The sequence below is a fragment of the Pelodiscus sinensis genome, chromosome 22 (genome assembly GCF_052426305.1).
Source record: "Pelodiscus sinensis isolate ZL-2025 chromosome 22, ASM5242630v1, whole genome shotgun sequence".
NCBI lineage: Eukaryota > Metazoa > Chordata > Testudines > Trionychidae > Pelodiscus > Pelodiscus sinensis.
In genome coordinates this window covers 19763351-19783051 of record NC_143073.1, presented here as the reverse complement: position 1 = coordinate 19783051, position 19701 = coordinate 19763351, and the positions used below count along the sequence as shown (strand labels likewise).

The 19701-nt window shown below is 53.3% G+C and overlaps 1 protein-coding gene across 3 annotated transcripts in view; it reads left to right on the top strand.

Moving 5' to 3' along the window:
- Window positions 1–19021, top strand: part of LOC102447923 (sushi, nidogen and EGF-like domain-containing protein 1) — a 68332-nt gene extending 49311 nt beyond the window's left edge. For 2 of the 3 annotated variants that reach the window (XM_075907499.2, XM_075907498.2), the window contains exons 2-7: window positions 13272–13372; window positions 13472–13507; window positions 15328–15458; window positions 17572–17853; window positions 18115–18252; window positions 18563–19021. In XM_075907499.2, the coding sequence (XP_075763614.1) occupies window positions 13333–13372; window positions 13472–13507; window positions 15328–15458; window positions 17572–17853; window positions 18115–18252; window positions 18563–18742 (807 nt within the window). In that variant the 5' untranslated portion in view covers window positions 13272–13332 and the 3' untranslated portion in view covers window positions 18743–19021. Of the gene's footprint in view, window positions 1–11670; window positions 11730–13271; window positions 13373–13471; window positions 13508–15327; window positions 15459–17571; window positions 17854–18114; window positions 18253–18562 lie in introns of those variants that run through there. The other variant, XM_075907497.2, reaches the window with a different exon arrangement.
- Window positions 19022–19701: the final 680 nt, after the last annotated feature.

Below are 19701 nucleotides of genomic sequence, written 5' to 3'. Positions count from 1 at the left end.
AAATGAGGGTTTATTATTCTGGAATAAGAAGCCTGTTATGTCAAAATTATTTCAAAATAATGGGCTTGCTGTTTAGACACTCACCTTGTTATTTTGAAACAATGTTAATTCAAAATAACACAGCAGTGTAGACATGCCCATTGTGTCCCAAGAAGGTGTCCATCCAGCAAGAACAAGTCTGAGGCCAAGAGTAAAAGGAGGTTCCCAAGGCCTTCTGAACAGAGACACACTGGCCTCTTAGGGTATGTCTCCACTACAGAGTTAGTTCGAACTAACTTAGTTCGAATTAGTTAATTCGAACTAAGCTAATTCGAACTAATGCGTCTAGAACTAAAAACTAGTTTGAATTAGCGTTTTGCTAATTCGAACTAGCATGTCCACATTGAGTGGACCCTGAACAGGGCTTAAGGATGGCCGGAAGCAGTGCCGGCAGGGCATCAGAGGAGGACTTAGAGCGTGGAGATGCTGTCTCAGGCTAGCCGAGGGCTGCGCTTAAAGGGACCCGACCCCCACCCCGGCTGCACTTGCCGCAGGCTGCCATCTGGGGAGAGGGGGCAATTGGGGGGCTGCAGGAGAGCTTCCACCCCCAGAAGCCCGCAGAGCCAGCCCAGTCCTCCCCATCGGGGGCTCGTACCCCATTCCTCCCTCACCTCCTTCCACTTACCCTTCCCTAGCCCCTCTTCTTGATGTACAAAATAAAGATAACATTTCTTCCAACATTGACTCTGTCTTTATTGAATAAAACTGGGGGAGACTGGGAAAAGGAGGTGGGAGAGGGGAAGAGAAAGGCTGGGAGAGGGGAGGGCAACTAACATGATCAGGGGTTGGGAACAGGTCCCAGATGAAGAGAGGCTACAGAGACTGGGACTATTCAGCTTAGACAAGAGGAGGCGGAGGGGGGACAGGATAGAGGTCTCTAAAAGCAGGGGTTGGGTGGAGAGGGTGCATTCAGAAAAGTTCTTCATGAGTTCCCATAAAGAAGGACTAGAGGACACCAAAGGAAAGGAATGGGTAGCAGGCTTCAAACTAGTAAGAGAAAGTTGTTCTTCACAAAGCAAATAGTTAACCTGTGAAACTCCTTGCTGCAGGAGGCTGTGAAGGCTAGAACTAGAACAGAGTTTAAAGGGAAGTGAGATCAAGTCATGGAAGTTGGGTCCATGGAGTAGTCTTAGCCAGGGGGTAGGAGTGGTGTCCCTGCCCAAAGTTTGTGGAAGGCTGGAGAGGGATGGCACGAGACACATGGCTTGGTCACTGTCTTCGGTCCATCCCCTCCAGGGTCCCTAGGGTTGGCCACTGTCGGCAGACAGGCTACTGGGCTAGATGGACCTTTGGTCTGACCCAGGACGGCCATTGTAAGCTCAGGGCTCAGGGTCAGGGGTCTCAGTGGACCCCCTTGATTTTCATGCACTTCTGCTCCTGGGTGGCCAGGCTGGCAGCTCTCCTGCCCTAGACGGCCACTTTCCTGTGCCTAGTGCGGAGATCGTGGACGAGGTCCAGGGCAAGCTCCCGGGAGCTGCCAGCCTGGTCCCGGGAAGAGGGGATGGGCTGGGGGGCATCGGGTGGGTGGCTCGATCCGTGCCAGGTGCAGGGTCTGCTGGCTGGGTGCTGGCAGGCTTGCACCTGGCACGGGCACCGTAGCCAGCCCATGCCCCTTTAAGGGGTCCGGGGCCGGGAGGGGGGCATAGAGTTTCCCTGGTGTTGGCCAGAGTGGCCACCAGGGAAACCTGGGGAGGGCTAGCCTCCCACTAGTTCGAATTAAGGGGCTACATACCCCTTAATTCAAACTAGCTAGTTCGAACTAGGCTTAATCCTCGTAAAATGAGGTTTTCCTAGTTCGAACTAAGCGCTCTGCTAGTTCGATTCAAATTCGAACTAGCGGAGCGCTAGTGTAGCGGCTATGAATGTTAGTTCGAACTAAGTATCAGAGGGGTAGCCGTGTTAGTCTGAATCTGCAAAAGCGACGAGGAGTCCTGTGGCACCTTATAGACTAACTGAAGTGTAGGAGCATAAGCTTTCGTGGGCAAAGACCCACTTCGTCAGATGCATGTAGTGGAAATTTCCAGAGGCAGGAATAAATATGCAGGCCAGGATCAGGCTGGAGATGACCAGGTGGATCCAATCAAGGAGGATGAGGCCCACTTCTAGCAGCTGATCTGGAGGTGTGAATTCCAAGAGAATAGAAGCTGCTTTTGTAGTTAGCAAGCCATTCACAGTCTTTGTTTAATCCAGAGTTGATTGTGTCAAACTTAAAGATGAACTGTAGCTCAGCAGTTTCTCTTTGAAGTCTGGTCCTGAAGTTTTTTTGCTGCAGGATGGCTACTTTTAGATCTGCAATTGTGTGTCCAGGAAGATTGAAGTGTTCCCCTACAGGTTTTTGTATGTTGCCATTCCTAATATCAGATTTGTGTCCATTGATTCTTTTACGTAGGGACTGTCCTGTTTGGCCGATGTATATAGCAGTGGGGCATTGTTGGCACATGATGGCATATATTACGTTGGTGGATGTGCAGGAGAATGTACCAGTGACAGTATGGCTGATCTGGTTAGGTCCTGTGATGGTGTTGCTGGTGTATATATGTGGGCAGAGTTGGCACCGAGGTTTGTTGCAAGGATTGGTTCCTGAGTTCGAGTTATTATGGTGCGGTGTGTAGTTGCTGGTGAGAATATGCTTCAGGTTGGCGGGTTGTCTGTGGGCAAGGACCGGCCTACCTCCCAAGGCCTGTGAGAGCGAGGGATCATTGTCCAGGATGGGCTGAAGATCACTAATGATGCGTTGGAGAGGTTTTAGCTGGGGACTATAGGTGATGGCCAGTGGTGTTCTGTTGGTTTCTTTCTTGGGCTTGTCCCGTAGCAGGAGGCTTCTGGGTACACGTCTGGCTCTGTCAATCTGTCTCCTCACTTCCTCGTGTGGGTATCGCAGTTTACAGAATGCTTGTTGAAGGTCTTGTAGGTGTAGGTCTCTGTCTGAGGGGTTGGAGCATATGCGGTTGTACCTCAGTGCTTGGCTGTAATCAATGGATCGTGTGGTGTGTCTGGGATGGAAACTGGAGGCATGCAGGTAAGTGTAGCGGTCGGTAGGTTTTCTGTATAGGGTGGTATTGATATGACCGTCACTTATTTGTATCGTGGTGTCCAGGAAATGGACCTCCCGTGTAGATTGGTCCATGCTGAGGTTGATGGTGGGGTGGAAGCTGTTGAAATCATGGTGAAATTCTTCCAGAGTCTCCTTCCCATGGGTCCAGATGATGAAGATGTCATCGATGTAGCGTAGGTAGAGAAGGGGTGTAAGTGGACGAGAGCTGAGGAAGCGTTGTTCCAGGTCAGCCATAAAAATGTTGGCGTATTGTGGGGCCATGCGGGTGCCCATAGCAGTGCCACTGGTCTGGAGGTATATGTTGTCACCAAATCTGAAATAGTTGTGTGTGAGGATAAATTCACAGAGTTCAGCCACCAGTTGTGCTGTGGCATCATCAGGAATACTGTTCCTGACAGCTTGTACTCCATCTGCATGTGGGATGTTTGTGTAGAGAGCCTCTACATCCATGGTGGCTAGGATGGTGTTTTCTGGAAGATCACCTATGCATTGTAGTTTTCTCAGGAAATCCGTAGTGTCACGAAGGTAACTGGGAGTGCTGGTGGCGTAGGGTCTGAGCAGAGAGTCCACATAGCCAGACAGTCCTTCAGTAAGAGTGCCAATGCCCGAGATGATGGGGCGTCCGGGATTTCCAGGTTTGTGGATCTTGGGTAATAGATAGAACAACCCTGGTCGGGGCTCTAAAGGTGTATCGATTTGTTCCTGTGTTTGTTTGGGGAGTGTCCTGAGCAGATGGTGCAGTTTCTTAGTATATTCCTTAGTGGTATCTGAGGAAAGTGGCCTGTAGAATTTGGTATTGGAGAGTTGTCTGGCAGCCTCCTTTAGGTAGTCAGGCCTGTTCATGATGACAACAGCACCTCCTTTGTCAGCCTCTTTGATTATAATGTCAGAGTTGTTCCGGAGGCTGTGGATGGCATTGCGTTCTGCACGACTGAGGTTACCAGGCAAGCGATGCTGTTTTTCCACAATTTCTGCCTGTGCACGTCGGCGGAAGCATTCTATGTAGAGGTCCAGACTGCCATTTCGGCCCTCAGGAGGAGTCCATGTGGAGTTCTTCTTCTTGTGCTGTTGGTGGGAAGGTATCTGTGTGAAGGTATCTGTTGGTGGGAAGGTATCTGCTCAGGACACTCCCCAAACAAACACAGGAACAAATCGATACACCTTTAGAGCCCCGACCAGGGTTGTTCTATCTATTACCCAAGATCCACAAACCTGGAAATCCCGGACGCCCCATCATCTCGGGCATTGGCACTCTTACTGAAGGACTGTCTGGCTATGTGGACTCTCTGCTCAGACCCTACGCCACCAGCACTCCCAGTTACCTTCGTGACACTACGGATTTCCTGAGAAAACTACAATGCATAGGTGATCTTCCAGAAAACACCATCCTAGCCACCATGGATGTAGAGGCTCTCTACACAAACATCCCACATGCAGATGGAGTACAAGCTGTCAGGAACAGTATTCCTGATGATGCCACAGCACAACTGGTGGCTGAACTCTGTGAATTTATCCTCACACACAACTATTTCAGATTTGGTGACAACATATACCTCCAGACCAGTGGCACTGCTATGGGCACCCGCATGGCCCCACAATACGCCAACATTTTTATGGCTGACCTGGAACAACGCTTCCTCAGCTCTCGTCCACTTACACCCCTTCTCTACCTACGCTACATCGATGACATCTTCATCATCTGGACCCATGGGAAGGAGACTCTGGAAGAATTTCACCATGATTTCAACAGCTTCCACCCCACCATCAACCTCAGCATGGACCAATCTACACGGGAGGTCCATTTCCTGGACACCACGATACAAATAAGTGACGGTCATATCAATACCACCCTATACAGAAAACCTACCGACCGCTACACTTACCTGCATGCCTCCAGTTTCCATCCCAGACACACCACACGATCCATTGATTACAGCCAAGCACTGAGGTACAACCGCATATGCTCCAACCCCTCAGACAGAGACCTACACCTACAAGACCTTCAACAAGCATTCTGTAAACTGCGATACCCACACGAGGAAGTGAGGAGACAGATTGACAGAGCCAGACGTGTACCCAGAAGCCTCCTGCTACGGGACAAGCCCAAGAAAGAAACCAACAGAACACCACTGGCCATCACCTATAGTCCCCAGCTAAAACCTCTCCAACGCATCATTAGTGATCTTCAGCCCATCCTGGACAATGATCCCTCGCTCTCACAGGCCTTGGGAGGTAGGCCGGTCCTTGCCCACAGACAACCCGCCAACCTGAAGCATATTCTCACCAGCAACTACACACCGCACCATAATAACTCGAACTCAGGAACCAATCCTTGCAACAAACCTCGGTGCCAACTCTGCCCACATATATACACCAGCAACACCATCACAGGACCTAACCAGATCAGCCATACTGTCACTGGTACATTCTCCTGCACATCCACCAACGTAATATATGCCATCATGTGCCAACAATGCCCCACTGCTATATACATCGGCCAAACAGGACAGTCCCTACGTAAAAGAATCAATGGACACAAATCTGATATTAGGAATGGCAACATACAAAAACCTGTAGGGGAACACTTCAATCTTCCTGGACACACAATTGCAGATCTAAAAGTAGCCATCCTGCAGCAAAAAAACTTCAGGACCAGACTTCAAAGAGAAACTGCTGAGCTACAGTTCATCTTTAAGTTTGACACAATCAACTCTGGATTAAACAAAGACTGTGAATGGCTTGCTAACTACAAAAGCAGCTTCTATTCTCTTGGAATTCACACCTCCAGATCAGCTGCTAGAAGTGGGCCTCATCCTCCTTGATTGGATCCACCTGGTCATCTCCAGCCTGATCCTGGCCTGCATATTTATTCCTGCCTCTGGAAATTTCCACTACATGCATCTGACGAAGTGGGTCTTTGCCCACGAAAGCTTATGCTCCTACACTTCAGTCAGTTCGAACTAACATTGTAGTGTAGACATACCCTAAAGTGCTACCAGCCCATTTGTTGTTTCTTATGTTTTTCCAAAGGAAGGAGTCACTCTCAGTTGAAAGAACCCTGATAAGCCAAGGGCTCCAGTGTCAGAGTCTTGTGCCAATAAGGGGGCAGGGCAGGACTCCCAGGCAGGAGGTAGCATAGTCTCATCAAGGGTCTGCTCTAAGACTGCTTCCACGTGCTCTTCACCATGGTTCAAAGAATAGAGCTTCATTAGGCTATTTTATTATCTTGTTATTTGTCCCTTTGTGATTTTTAAAATGCTCAGTCAGTGCTGAAATCACCTGTGTTAGGACTGTTTCTGCTCAGAGGTGAAATCACTTGAGATGGGGCAGTGTCTGCCCAGCCTGAAAAAGAGCTGAAACTGACTAAGGGTATGTCTACACTACCCCGCTACTTCGAACTAGTGGGGTAGTGTAGACATACCCTCAGAGACTGATGTGCAGAGGTCACAGCCAAGAAGCGGATGGTGACAGAGAACCAGAAGAGTGGCAGAGGAGAGGTGCAACAAGGGGCCAGTGGAGGAGGGGTGCAAGGAGGGGCTAGCAGGGTGGTAGGGGAGGGGTGCAATGAGGGGCTAGCAGGGTGGTAGGGGAGGGGTGCAAGGAGGGGCTAGCAGGGTGGTAGGGGAGGGGTGCAATGAGGAGCTAGCAGGGTGGTAGGGGAGGGGTGCAAGGAGGGGCTAGCAGGGTGGTAGGGGAGGGGTGCAATGAGGGGCCAGCAGGGTGGTACGGGAAGGGTGCAATGAGGGGCTAGAAGAGCAGTGAAGGAGGGATGCCATGAGGGGCCAGCAGGGTGGTAGGGGAGGGGTGCAATGAGGGGCTAGCAGGGTGGTAGGGGAGGGGTGCAATGAGGGGCTAGAAGAGCAGTGAAGGAGGGATGCCATGAGGGGCCAGCAGGGTGGTAGGGGAGGGATGCAATGAGGTGCCAGCTGAGCAGTGGAGGAGGGGTGCTACGAAGGGCCAGCAGGGTGGGGGAGGGGGTGCCACAAGAGGCCAACAAGGCAGTGGGGGAGGGGTGCAATGAAGGGCCAGCATGGGCTTGGACTGTTACTCGTGGATCATGTTTCTGAACCCTGTCTGGGGTGTTTTCCCAAATTAATGACAAGTTACTTCCCTCCCCTTTCATTAAACACGTCATTGCCACACTCAGTCTCTGTGGCTGTGAGTGGGGGAGCATTGCCTCTCAGAGGCGCCCAAGAGTGGTGTTGTGAATTCCCCAGGACACGGGTTTAGGGCTCGAGCCGGTTCGGTGTTGGACTGATGGAAAAGAACCCCCAGATTGACCCTGATCCTGGCTGCTGCTGTCCCCAGTTGGGTCCAGAGGGGTTACATGTTGATTCAAGGGCCCAGCTGCATGTGCGAATGCCCAAGCCACCCAGGTTGAGAGAAAAGAAGATTTGAAATAAACCTAAACCCAACTCTGATTTAAAAACAACAAGGAAGTACGGGGTTTGAAGCCCCCAACCAGAAAGGAAAGCAGTCAGTCTGCCATCACTGGGGCTTCCAGACACAGGAAACCAATTGTCCCCAACCTAAGGTAACCCCCCCATCCAAACCCCACCTGCCACAACAAATGCCCCTGCCATTGCCCAGAGGCAGCAGCAGAGAATTCTAGGATAAGTCTAGACAGCAGGGCTAAAGTCAAATTAAGCTACGCAACTCAGCTACATCAACTGTGTAGCTTACGTCAAAATAGCGTAACTCAGCTTTGGGTGCTGTCTATGCAGCAGGATGTCGAAGGAAGAGCACTCTTCCCCCAACTTCCCTTACTCCTCATAAAATGAGGATCGTAGGAGTAGGAGTAAGAAGTCCTCTAGCTTGACATTATTTCAAAATAAAGGCTGGTAGTGTAGATGCACTACCAGAAGAAGGGCGAGAGAGGAGAAGGGCAGGCGCGAAGAAGTGTGTCCAGGAGAAGGGCAGGCATGGAGAAGGGTGGATGAGCAGAAGGATGGGTGTGGACAAAGGCAGTTGAAGAGGAGGGTAGCCAGGAGAAGAGTGGGCGCGATGAGCAGAAGAGTGGGGTAGATGAGCAGAAGGGTGGGTGCGGAGAAGGGCAGGGGAGGAGAAGGGTAGCCAGGAGAAGGGCAGTTGTGGAGCGGTGGCAGCTGGCCAGGACTTCTGTTCTCAAAGCAAAGCTTCCGCCAGTCACGGCACAGCTCTCAGCACAGCTCTCAGGATGGCCTGCTGTAGATTTGCCTGCTGTGGATTTGCCATCCTTACTTCTGCGCTGCTGCCTGCAGAGCTGGGCCCTCAGTCAGCAGTTGTTGGTAAGCAGCTGCCCAGCTCTGGCGGCAGCCGTGCAGAAATAAGGGTGGAATGGTAAGGCATCAACACCCTTGCTTCTGTGCTACTGCCAGCAGGATGCTGTCTACAGAGCTGGGACCCGGCCAATAGCCACTGCTCTCTAGCTGCCCAGCACTAAAGTCGGTGCAGAACGGGTGCCAATACTATGAGCCCCTAACATAATCCCCTGCAACTCCCTTTTGGGTCAAGACTCCCAATTTGAGAACTGCTGGTCTTACCTGTGTCAACTGAACAGAGCAGAGGAAAAGCAGACAAAAGCCCAGATTTCCTAGGGTGAAACCAGATTTCATGGGCCATGACATGTTTTTCATGGGCTGTGAATTTGGTAGGACCCTACATAAAGACTGGATAGGATCCATGTTCACTGAGCCCAGATAGCATGAGGGGCTGGCACCAACTGAAATTTAGGCCCAGCATGCCAGGTTTGCCCAAACCCAGGCTGGAATCAGAGTCCTGTTGTGATAGGCGCTACACAGGCCAACCGGGATCCGGGTCGCGTGGTGCCAGGTGCCAGTTCCACACCGGGTGAGAGTTTCTTTAGCCGCAGGAGAGCACGTTTCCTTTCCCAGGAGCAACAAGACTCTGCTACTGAGCAGCCAGCCTGCGTCTGCTCTTGTCTTGCTCTTGGCTCTCCAGCAGTGACTAGGCCCTCAGGGCTTAGGGACCCAGGTTCATGCCCCGGCGGGGTTTGGTGGCCTGTGGCCAGCAGTAATTTGTATTTCCACTCCACCCTGCTTGATGCCCACACACTCCTTCTGTTGTTTGGTCCCACACACTCCTTCTGTTGTTCAGTGCTTTGATCTCAGGGCCAAGTGAGCACTACTCAGGACAGCATCTGCTCTGTGTTTGACATGGTCTCCTCCCGTTCTGGGAATGATCTGCTCCGCCCAGGCAAAGCCAGGCGTGGGTGGGGCCCATAAACACCCGGCTTATCAGGCCACTTTCTCCAGGACAAGAAGGTTTTGTGTTTGTTTGGGGGACCATGTGTTGAACCTAGAGGCCTGCTAGGCGAGTCTGGGAGTTTCTTAGTAAGGCTTTGATCCCTACGCCCATTAGTGTCCATCAGCCCTTAAGGGGGGGGGGGGGGGGGGGCTACTCAGGGAGACTAGAACTTTAAAAAGTCCCTCCAAAGCAACCAGAGGAGATTCCAAACAGAAGTGGCTACTAGAAGAGTTGGGGGGGGGGGGGGGGAGAGGAGTTTGAGGGAGGACTAGATACACTTAACATTTTTTAAATTTAAAGCCAAACCCACCCACTGATAAAAACAAAAGACCAATAAAGGAACCAGCTTGCAGGGGTAAAAAGAGAATTTGAGCAGAAGTCCAGCAACAGAGTGGGGCTATGCAGGTCACTACACACGCCACGTATGACTATTTGCCCTATGGTGAGGTGACACATGTGTTTGATTCAAGGAGCGCCTAGCCCCAGAGTCTGTGTGGCTGCGTCTAGACTGGCATGATTTTGCGGAAATACTTTTAACGGAAAAGCTTTTCTGTTAAAAGTATTTCCGCAAAAGAGCGTCTAGCTTGGCACGGATGCTTTTGTGCAATCTGTGGCCAGTCTAGACGCGATTTTGCGCAAGAAAGCTCCGGCGGCCATTTTCGCCATCGGGACTTTCTTCTGCAAAAAATTCCTTCCCTGTCTACACTGGCCCTTTTGTGCAAGAACACTTGTGCAAGAGGGCTTTTTCCTGAGCGGGAGCGTCAAAGTATTTGTGCAAGAAGCACTGGTTTTGTACGTTACAAAGTCAGTGTTCTTGCGCAAATTCAAGCGGCCAGTGTAGACAGCTGGCAAGTTTTTGCACAAAAGCAGCGACTTTTGCACAAAATCTTGCCAGTCTAGACGCAGCCAGTGTGTACAGGCTTTGGAGACCAGAGTTGCTGAATAGGAGGAGCTAAGGGAGGCAGAGAAGCACCTCGATGAGACCTTAAGAACATAAGAACATAATAGCAACCAGGCTGAGTCAAGCCAAAGGTCCATCTGGCCCAGTAGCCTGTTTTCCAACAGTGGCCAATGCCAGCTGCCCTAGAGAGAAAGAACAGGGATGGACCTCTCCTCCACAAACTGATCAGGGTCTTTTTTGAACTCTTTTACAACATCCTGTAGCAAGAGTTCCACATATGTAAGGAAATAACACTTCCTATTCACTTTCTCAGCAGCCCTGGTTTCATACACCTCAGTTACTGCCTTAGTCGTCTCTTTCCCAAACTGAAAAGTCCCAGTCTTGTTAGTCTCTCCTCCATACCCCTAACCATTTTGTTGCCCTTTTCTGAAACTTTTTCAATTTCAATATATTTTTAAGATGGAGCGACCACGTCTACATGCAATATTCCAGCCATGGGCATACCATGGATTTAAGAGGCAATATATTTTGATTTATTCTCTCCTTTTCTTAATGAGTCCCAACATTCTGTTTGCTTATTAACTGCTGCTGTACATTGAGTGGATGTTTTCAGGAAATGACTCTAAGATCTTTCTTCTGAGTGGTAACAGCTTAATTGAATCCCCATCATTTTATATGTATAGTTGGGATTATGTTTGCCAATCTGCATTACCTTTAATATATCAACACTGAATTTCATCAGCTGTTCTGTTGTCCAGTCACCTAGTTTTCAGTGATTTTTTTGTAGCTGTTTGCAGTCTGCCTGGGACATAAGTATCTTGAGCAATTTTGTATCATCTGCAAATTTTGCCATTTCACTGGTTAAATCTTTCTCCAGATCATTTATTAATATGTTGAATAGAAATTGTCCCAGTACAGACCCCTAGGGAATACCACTATTTACCTTGCTCCATTCTAAAAACTGACCATTTATTCCTATCCTTTCTTTCCCATCCCATGCAAAGAGAGGACCTTCCCTATTATGCCATGACAGCTTACTTTGGTGAGGGACCAAATTAAGGAAGCATGGATTGGATAAAAGGACTAATCCTATACTCGATATAAATTATATCGACTACACAATTAGCCAATTACCTGCTTCTCAACATCTTTAATACACACACACATACATATGCATATATGCACAGATACGTACATGCACATGTACATACACATGTGGACACACACACACCCGCATATGGACACATACATAAACACACACACACGTACATACACATATGGACATGCATGCGCACACAGACACACACACACGAGCGCGTGCAACAGCAGCAAGAGCTGGGCTGCTGCCAGAATCACATGGGAAGGGAGGGAGGGAGGCGGGGGCTCCTGGTTCCCAGCCCTGGCCAGGTGAGATAAAGAGAAGCAGCAGGCTGGGGAGTTTCATTCTCCCGGGCGCGTCCGAGACACTGAGCAGGCGGAGCCCAGCCGGTGAGTGCCTTGTATCCCAGGGGCAGCTGGCAGAGATCAGGGCAACATTGTGCCCGGCACTGACCGGCGTCCAGCCAAGAGCAGGGCCCTGCTGTGCTGGAAGCTGCACAGACTCTGGCTGAGATCAGGCCCCCTTTGTGCTGGGCACAGCCCAGACCCCAACCGAGATCAGGGCCCTGTTGTGGCAGGCGCTGCCCCTGAAAAGCTCGCCACAGAGAAGACTGTTACTTCTCATGTGGTGAAACGGAGGCACGAGAGGCTACCTGACATAGCCGTGGTCACACAGGGAGGCTTTGTCAAGTTTGAGAGACACAAAGGGTATGTCTACACTACCCCGCTAGTTCGAACTAGCGGGGTAATGTATGCATACCAAACTTGCTAATGAAGCCCGGGATTTGAATTTCCCGGGCTTCATTAGCATAAAGCCGGCGCCGCCATTTTTAAAAGCCGGCTAGTGCGAACCCCGTGCCACGCGGCTACACGCAGCACGGGCTAGATAGTTCGAACTACGTAGCCATTCTGAACTATCTGTACTTCTCGTTCCACTCCACCCACAGCAATCAGAACATAAATGTGAGATAGCGTCCATTCAGTGTGAACGCTATCTTTTGAAAAAGCAGATCACTTTTTTGTTCTGCTTTTGCTGTGTAGACTCACTTTTTCAAATGAAGTTTTTCTGGAAGACCTCTTCCAGAAAAGCTTCTTCTGAAAGAAGCCTGCAGTTTAGACATAGTTTTGTGTGGTGGAAGAGAGACATGGTTGTGGGGAAGAGGGGAAATAGGGATGATGGTGAATGGGGAGGTATCGAAGGGTGTTACAGACACAGGTAGTGGGGCGTGCATGGGGGTTGAATGGAGAGGGATTGATGGGTGTTACAGACACAGGCAGTGGGGCGTGCATGGGGGTTGAACGGAGAGGGATCGATGGGTCTTACAGACACAGGCAGTGGGGTGTGCATGGCGGTGAACGAGGAGGGATCGATGGGTGTTACAGACACAGGCAGTGGGGTGTGCATGGGGGGGTGAATGGGGAGGGATCGATGGGTCTTACAGACACAGGCAGTGGGGTGTGCATGGCGGTGAACGAGGAGGGATCGATGGGTCTTACAGACACAGGCAGTGGGGTGTGCATGGGGGTGAACGAGGAGGGATCGATGGGTGTTACAGACACAGGCAGTGGGGTGTGCATGGGGGTGAACGAGGAGGGATCGATGGGTGTTACAGACACAGGCAGTGGGGTGTGCATGGGGGGGTGAATGGGGAGGGATCGATGGGTCTTACAGACACAGGCAGTGGGGTGTGCATGGCGGTGAACGAGGAGGGATCGATGGGTCTTACAGACACAGGCAGTGGGGTGTGCATGGGGGTGAACGAGGAGGGATCGATGGGTGTTACAGACACAGGCAGTGGGGTGTGCATGGGGGTGAACGAGGAGGGATCGATGGGTGTTACAGACACAGGCAGTGGGTGTGCATGGGGGTAGGTCACTAGATCGCGTTGGACATGCTGGTACCTTCCCTCACCCCCTCTCCTGGCCCCGCAGTCCTGCTGCTGCTGCATTTGCCCATCTCGACCCAGCGGGTCCCCGTCGAAGTCTGAGCAAGATGAAATCCCCCCTCGCTTTCCTGCTGCTGCTGCTGCTGGGTGAGTAAACGTCCGGCCAGCGCTGGGCTTGGGCTCATGGGGCTGGGGGCTGGGGTCCATGCGCCTTGCGGCTGACAGTCTGTTCCCTCCCCTCTGCAGGGTCAGTGCTGCCCACCCCTGTGGAGATGGTGGAAGGTAGGAACTGATCAGGATGGGAGGGGCGACCTTATTAGCTGGGCGGTGAAGAGCAGTTGGGTGGGGGCTGCATTAGCAATGGGCTGCAGACCCAGGCAGGGAGTGTGTTGAGGGAGGTTGATCAGGGTGGAGGTTTTACTGCTGGTTACACAGGGATCAGGGGCCTGTTCTAGAGGGGTGGGTGAAGAATCAGGATGGGCTCCCTGCCAGTCCTGGCTTTGTGCAGTTTCCCAGACTGTTTGGTCCCCAGGCATGGCGGGGGCGGGGAGGACCACAGAAGCTCCATGTATTGCCCCTGCCCCCAGTGCCCACTCTGCAGCTCCCATTGGCCAGAAGCCATGGCCAATGGGAACTTCAGGGGAGGCTGCTGGCAATGCCCCCACCTAGAAAAGAGACATGCTGGGAATTTCTGGGAGCAGCACAGAGCCAGAGCAGGCAGGGAGCCTGCCTTACCCCCCCCCCCCCGCACCACTGAATGGGGGCTGCGTGAGACGAGTGCCGCCTGGCTAGAACTCGCACCCTGAACCTCCTGCCTAGGTCAGAAGCGCCCCACACACCCTAACTCCCTTCCACACCCACACCTCAACCCACCACCCAGATCAGACCCCCACACACACCCTAACTCCCTTCCACACCTCACACCCCAACCCACCGCTCAGATTAGAACCCCCTGCACTCTAACTCCCTTCCACACCCCACACCCTGATCTACTGCCTAAATCAAAACCTCTGCACCCTAACTCCCTTCCAAAGTCCACAACCCAACCCAATATCCAGATCAGAACACCCCCACATCCTAACTCCCTTCCAAACCCCGCATGCCAAAACTCATGCCCAGGTCAGAATCCTTTCCCCCCCACCCCTCTTGCATCCTAACTCCCTTCCTAACCCTACATTCCAAACCACTGGCCAGGTCAGAACCTCCCCACACCCAAACTCCCTCTCAGAGCCTGTACCCCTTCCAGCACCCCAACCCCTTGTCCCAGTCCAGAGCACCTTCCTGTATCCCAAATCGCTCATATCCACCCTCCCTCATTCCCACCTCTCACCAGTCACCCAGATTCCCTCCTGGAGCCTATACCCCACACCACTTCCAGCACCCCAACTCCCTGACTCAGTCCAGAGCCCCTTCCTGTACCCCAGATCCCTTGTTCCCACCCCCCAGAGTGCCTAGATAAAGCCCTTACCCCCTCCCTCCCTACTGTGCCACTAACCAGGAGCTGCCTTGGCCCAGAAAAAGCAAGTGAGGGTGGACAGGAAAGATGGACTGATGGAGGGAAAGGCGTCTGGAATGGGTGGGGAGCAGGGCGTTGGGGAGGGGGGCAAACCCTTAATGAAGGTACAGAGAAGGCGTGGGCCAAAGGTATTCAGTTTTCTTCACTTAGAAAATTGGTAGCTCTCTGTGAGGATCAGGGTAGGGGCCTGAATTAGCAGTGTGGGTCAGGCTCTGTGTTGGGGTTGGAGAATTGGTCTGTACATGGTCTGGGATGCAGAATCAGGGTGAATTGGGGTGGGGATTGGAGTAGAGGTCTGTATTGGGGTGGGTGGAGAATTGGGGTGGGGATCAGGTTGGGGGCTATATTTGGGATGGGGAGGATTGGGGGAGGATCAGGAGGATTTGGTTTGTTTCAGTGTGGCTCTGGAATACAAAGACCGATGGGGAGCTCTCCCAGAGCAGCTCCTGATATTGTTCAGGAACATCACCAATCCCAAAGGGCATCAGGTTGGGATGAGATGTGAGGTGGCTGTCTGGAGGCCATTGGTACCTGATGGGGGAGGAGCCACTCTGAGCTCTCACAAGACACATTGTCCTTACCACAGAGTCCCTGCTGTATCCCTATGGCCCAGCCCAGAGTGACCGGCAGAATCCCAAAGCCGACGACGGGGCATCACCGGAGATCCCCATCTCCATGAGCTTCACCTTCTATGGCAAGGACCATCGTTCCCTGTATGTACGTACGGCAGGGCTGAACCCGCTGCCAACCCCACAGCACATGAGTTACAGGCAGCCAGTGACAGGGTGCCACACAGAGCTTTCTACCATCCCTGCCCATAGACTCTATCTATCTATCTATCTATCTATCTATCTATCTATCTATCTATCTATCTATCTATCTATCTATCCCCATAGACACACTCTATCTATGTAGCTATCATACAAACAGTATTTAGACAGGAAGCCCTAAGTTGCTCACTCTGCTCAGTTTCTCCAGAGAATGCCAGGAGGGGATCTGGCCTAGTCCATCAGCTCCTCCCAGGGGAGCAGATTGTTCAGTACAGGGAACTGGTGATGCCAGCAGGCCAGGGCAGAGTGAGCGCCAATAGCTGGGGGGGGGGGAGTGAAGCTACACAAACCCAGGGTGCAAACGCAGGGTAACTTTCCTCTGGAGCTGGGGGAACCAACCCTTGGAATGACTGCTCTGGTCAGGGCAGAGTTTCATCCTTCGCAGACTTTCCATGAAGATGGGGCGCTTCACTCTGAAAGCTGTGTTCTAGCGTGACCCCCAGATCTGGGCTGGAGGTTGGGACAAGGACAGGACAAGGAGTAATGGGCTTAAAGTGCAGCAGGGGAGGTTTAGATTGGACATTAGGAAAAAATTCCTAACTGTCAGGTTGGTCAAATATTGGAATAAATTGCCAAGGGAGGTGGTGGAATCTCCCTCTCTGGAGATATTTAAGAACAGGTTAGATAGACATCTGTCAGGGATGGTGTAGATGGAGCTTGGTCCTGCCTTGAGGGCGGGAGGCTGGACTCGATGACCTCTCGAGATCCCTTCCAGTTCTATGATTCTATGATTCTATCCCCGGGGAGGTTCTGCAGCCACAGCTTGACAGGATGGCAGAGCAGGAGGGCAGAATGGACCTGCTAGCCCTTAGTCTGTACTGAACTCTATGTCTGTGCCCCCCTCTCTGCTGAAATGCAAGGGAAGTGGGAGTACCATGCTGCTGAGAGATGCGATGGGGCACAGTAGAGTGCGCTGTGCTGTGAGGTACAGAGCAGGGGACACAGCAGGGGGCGCTGTGCTGTGAGGTGCAGAGTGGGGGGGCACAGCAGGGGGTGCTGTGCTGTGAGGTACAGAGCGGGGGCACAGCAGGGGGCGCTGTGCTGTGAGGTACAGAGCAGGGAGCACAGCAGGGGGCACTGTGCTGTGAGGTACAGAGCAGGGAGCACAGCAGGGGGCACTGTGCTGTGAGGTGCAGAGCGGGGGGGCCACAGCAGGGAGCGCTGTGCTGTGAGGTACAGAGTGGGAAACATAGCAGGGGGAGCTGTGCTGTGAGGTGCAGAGTGGGGGGGCACAGCAGGGGGCGCTGTGCTCTGAGGTACAGAGCAGGGAGCACAGCAGGGGGCGCTGTGCTGTGAGGTACAGAGCGGGGAGCACAGCAGGGGGCTCTGTGCTGTGAGGTACAGAGCAGGGAGCACAGAAGGGGGCGCTGTGCTGTGAGGTACAGAGTGGGGGGCACAGCAGGGGGCGCTGTGCTGTGAGGTACAGAGCAGGGGGCACAGCAGGAGGTGCTGTGCTGTGAGGTACAGAGCAGGGGGCACAGCAGGGGGCGCTGTGCTGTGAGGTGCAGAAAAGGGGACACAGCAGGGGGTGCCGTGCTGTGAGGTGCAGAGCAGGGGACACAGCAGGGGGTGCCGTGCTGTGAGGTGCAGAAAAGGGGACACAACAGGGGGTGCTGTTCTGTGAGGTGCAAAGCAGAGGGCACAGTAGGGGGCGCTGTGCTGTGAGGTGCAGAGCGGGGGGGCACAGTAGGGGGAGTTGTGCTGTGAGGTGCAGAGCAGGGGGCACAGTAGGGGGCGCTGTGCTCTGAGGTACAGAGCAGGGAGCACAGCAGGGGGCGCTGTGCTGTGAGATACAGAGTCGGGAGCACAGCAGGGGGCACTGTGCTGTGAGGTGCAGAGTGGGGGGCACAGTGGGGCGCTGTGCTCTGAGGTGCAGAGCAGGGGGCACAGCAGGGGGTGCTGTGCTGTGGGGCACACAGCAGGGGGTGCTGTGCTGCAAGGAGGTGTTAGCCATGCTCTGCTGTGCTCCTACAGACACCTCTCTGCTCCCCCCCCCACAGGTGAACAATAATGGCGTGGTGTCCTTTGGTGTGGCTGTTTCCCAGTACACCCCCGACCCCTTCCCCTTGGCTGATGGCCGCCCCTTTGTGGCCCCCTACTGGGGTGACGTGAACAATGCACTGCGTGGGGACGTCTACTACCGGGAGAGCCAGGACCCTGGGCTGCTGCGTCGCCTCACCAGAGACATGAACCAGTACTTCCCAGCAATCCCTTTCACAGCCACGTGGGCCTTTGTGGCCACCTGGGACCGCGTGGCCTACTACGGCTCCACCTCCCAGAAGGTATGTGACACCTCACTCCCCACGGCTCCAGCTGAGCACCTGGGGAGGGGAGAGGCAGGAGGGAGACAAGCTGGTGGGGCTGCTAGAAACAGACAAGATCCTCTGGTTCCTTCAAGTGTGCTGCTCCAGGGCTTCATTGCCATGGTCACCAATCAGGGGCTTTCCAGGGGAATGGCTAGCGGGGTGCTGGACCCTGTGGTTCCCATGTCTATGCAGCTCCCATGGTCCCCCTCACCTGGGTCTCCTCCCTCTCTGCTACAGGTGAACACGTTCCAGGCCGTGCTGGCAAACGACGGCCAAGTCACCTTCATCATGCTGAACTATGGAATGATCCAGTGGACCACAGGCACGGCGAGTGGCGGAAACGCCAACACTGGCCTAGGGGGTAAACCCGCCCAGGTAGGTCCCGTTACACAGCTCACATGAGAAGGTAGCATGAAGGAACATTATAAGTGAGGGTGGGGACCCAACAGGGGGCATTGGGCTGCAGGGAGCAGGGTGGGTGCTCAGCAGCGGACGCTGGAGTGTGGGGATTAGGGTGGGGCCTCAGCAGGGGGTGCTGGGCTGCAGGGAGTGGTGGGGGGCCTCAGCAGGGGGCGCTGGGCTACATGGAAAGATATGGGGACTCTGCTCAGTCAGTGCTGCCCCCACTACCCCAGTGACAGGCAAGTGCACTAACTTCATTTGCTCCCCGTGTCTCCGCCGTCAGGCCGGGTTCAACAGCGGTGACAACAAAAACTTCTACAACATCCCGGGTTCCCGCACGGAGGCTGTCCTCCGCATCGGGCAGACGAGCAACGTCGGGGTTCCAGGGCGCTGGGTCTTCCAAGTGAATGATTTCAAGGTGACAGGGGTCCCCACCGAGAGCAGCAGCGACTGCTGGCTGTAAGCCTCCAGCTCAGGAATCACGTGCCCCGTTTGCAAACCTCAGATCTCTGCCCCCACCCTACCTGAGCCCCCTCCCGAGGCCCATCCCCACCAAACACCACAGCCAGGCTCCCTGCTCGGGCCACCCCGTGTCTTCTCCACATGACCCCCTGCCTGGCTTGGAGGGTCCCTTCCTCAACCCTGCTGGGCATCATGCGACCCATTCCAGCTGCTGGAAGGATCCAGGCTGCTGCCCCAACCAGCAGGCGCCCCCGCAGCCAGCGCGGAGTGTAGTGTAGCAATAAAGGATCCTCTGTGAACTGCGGCTCGACTGTCTGTTCCCTGAAGGGCGGGGGACGCCTGAGGCAGTGTCTCTATAGGTGGCAGGGGGGGATCTGTATTAAGGATGTTACATTGCAGTTAATTGACTAGACACGTAGTTGATGTAATTTCCATGGACTGCTCAATTAGTCGATAGGCACTTCCGCGTTCCTCCTTTCAAATGTACAAGAGTCCCCAGCGGGACCCGTTTTGGAAAAAAACAAGGAGACTGTCCCTTTAAAAATGGGACCTCTGACCATCCTAGCGGTGGGGTTCAGTCACCCCTCTCATCCATGGCAGGTCACCCCGGCAGCTCAGTGCCCCATGGGATCCACCGACTCATCAGCACCATCTGTCCCCTGAGGGCAGGGGACGCCTGAGACAGCGTCTCTGAGGGTGGTGGGGGAGGGGAATTTGCGTGGAGGAGTCTGTATGTGTGTGCCTATGCACTGTCTCCTAGTGGGAAACATTGCAGTGTAGATAGCATGTGTGGGAATAGATGGATCTGTCCATTCACCCTCCAAATGCTCTCACTGCTATACCTCCCTCCCATGCCAGACCTAGGGACACCAGGAGTCCTGGCTCCCAGCTGCAGACACCAGACTCCATTTCTCTCCCAGAGCTGGGGATAGAATGCTGGAGTCTTGGCTCCTATCCCCT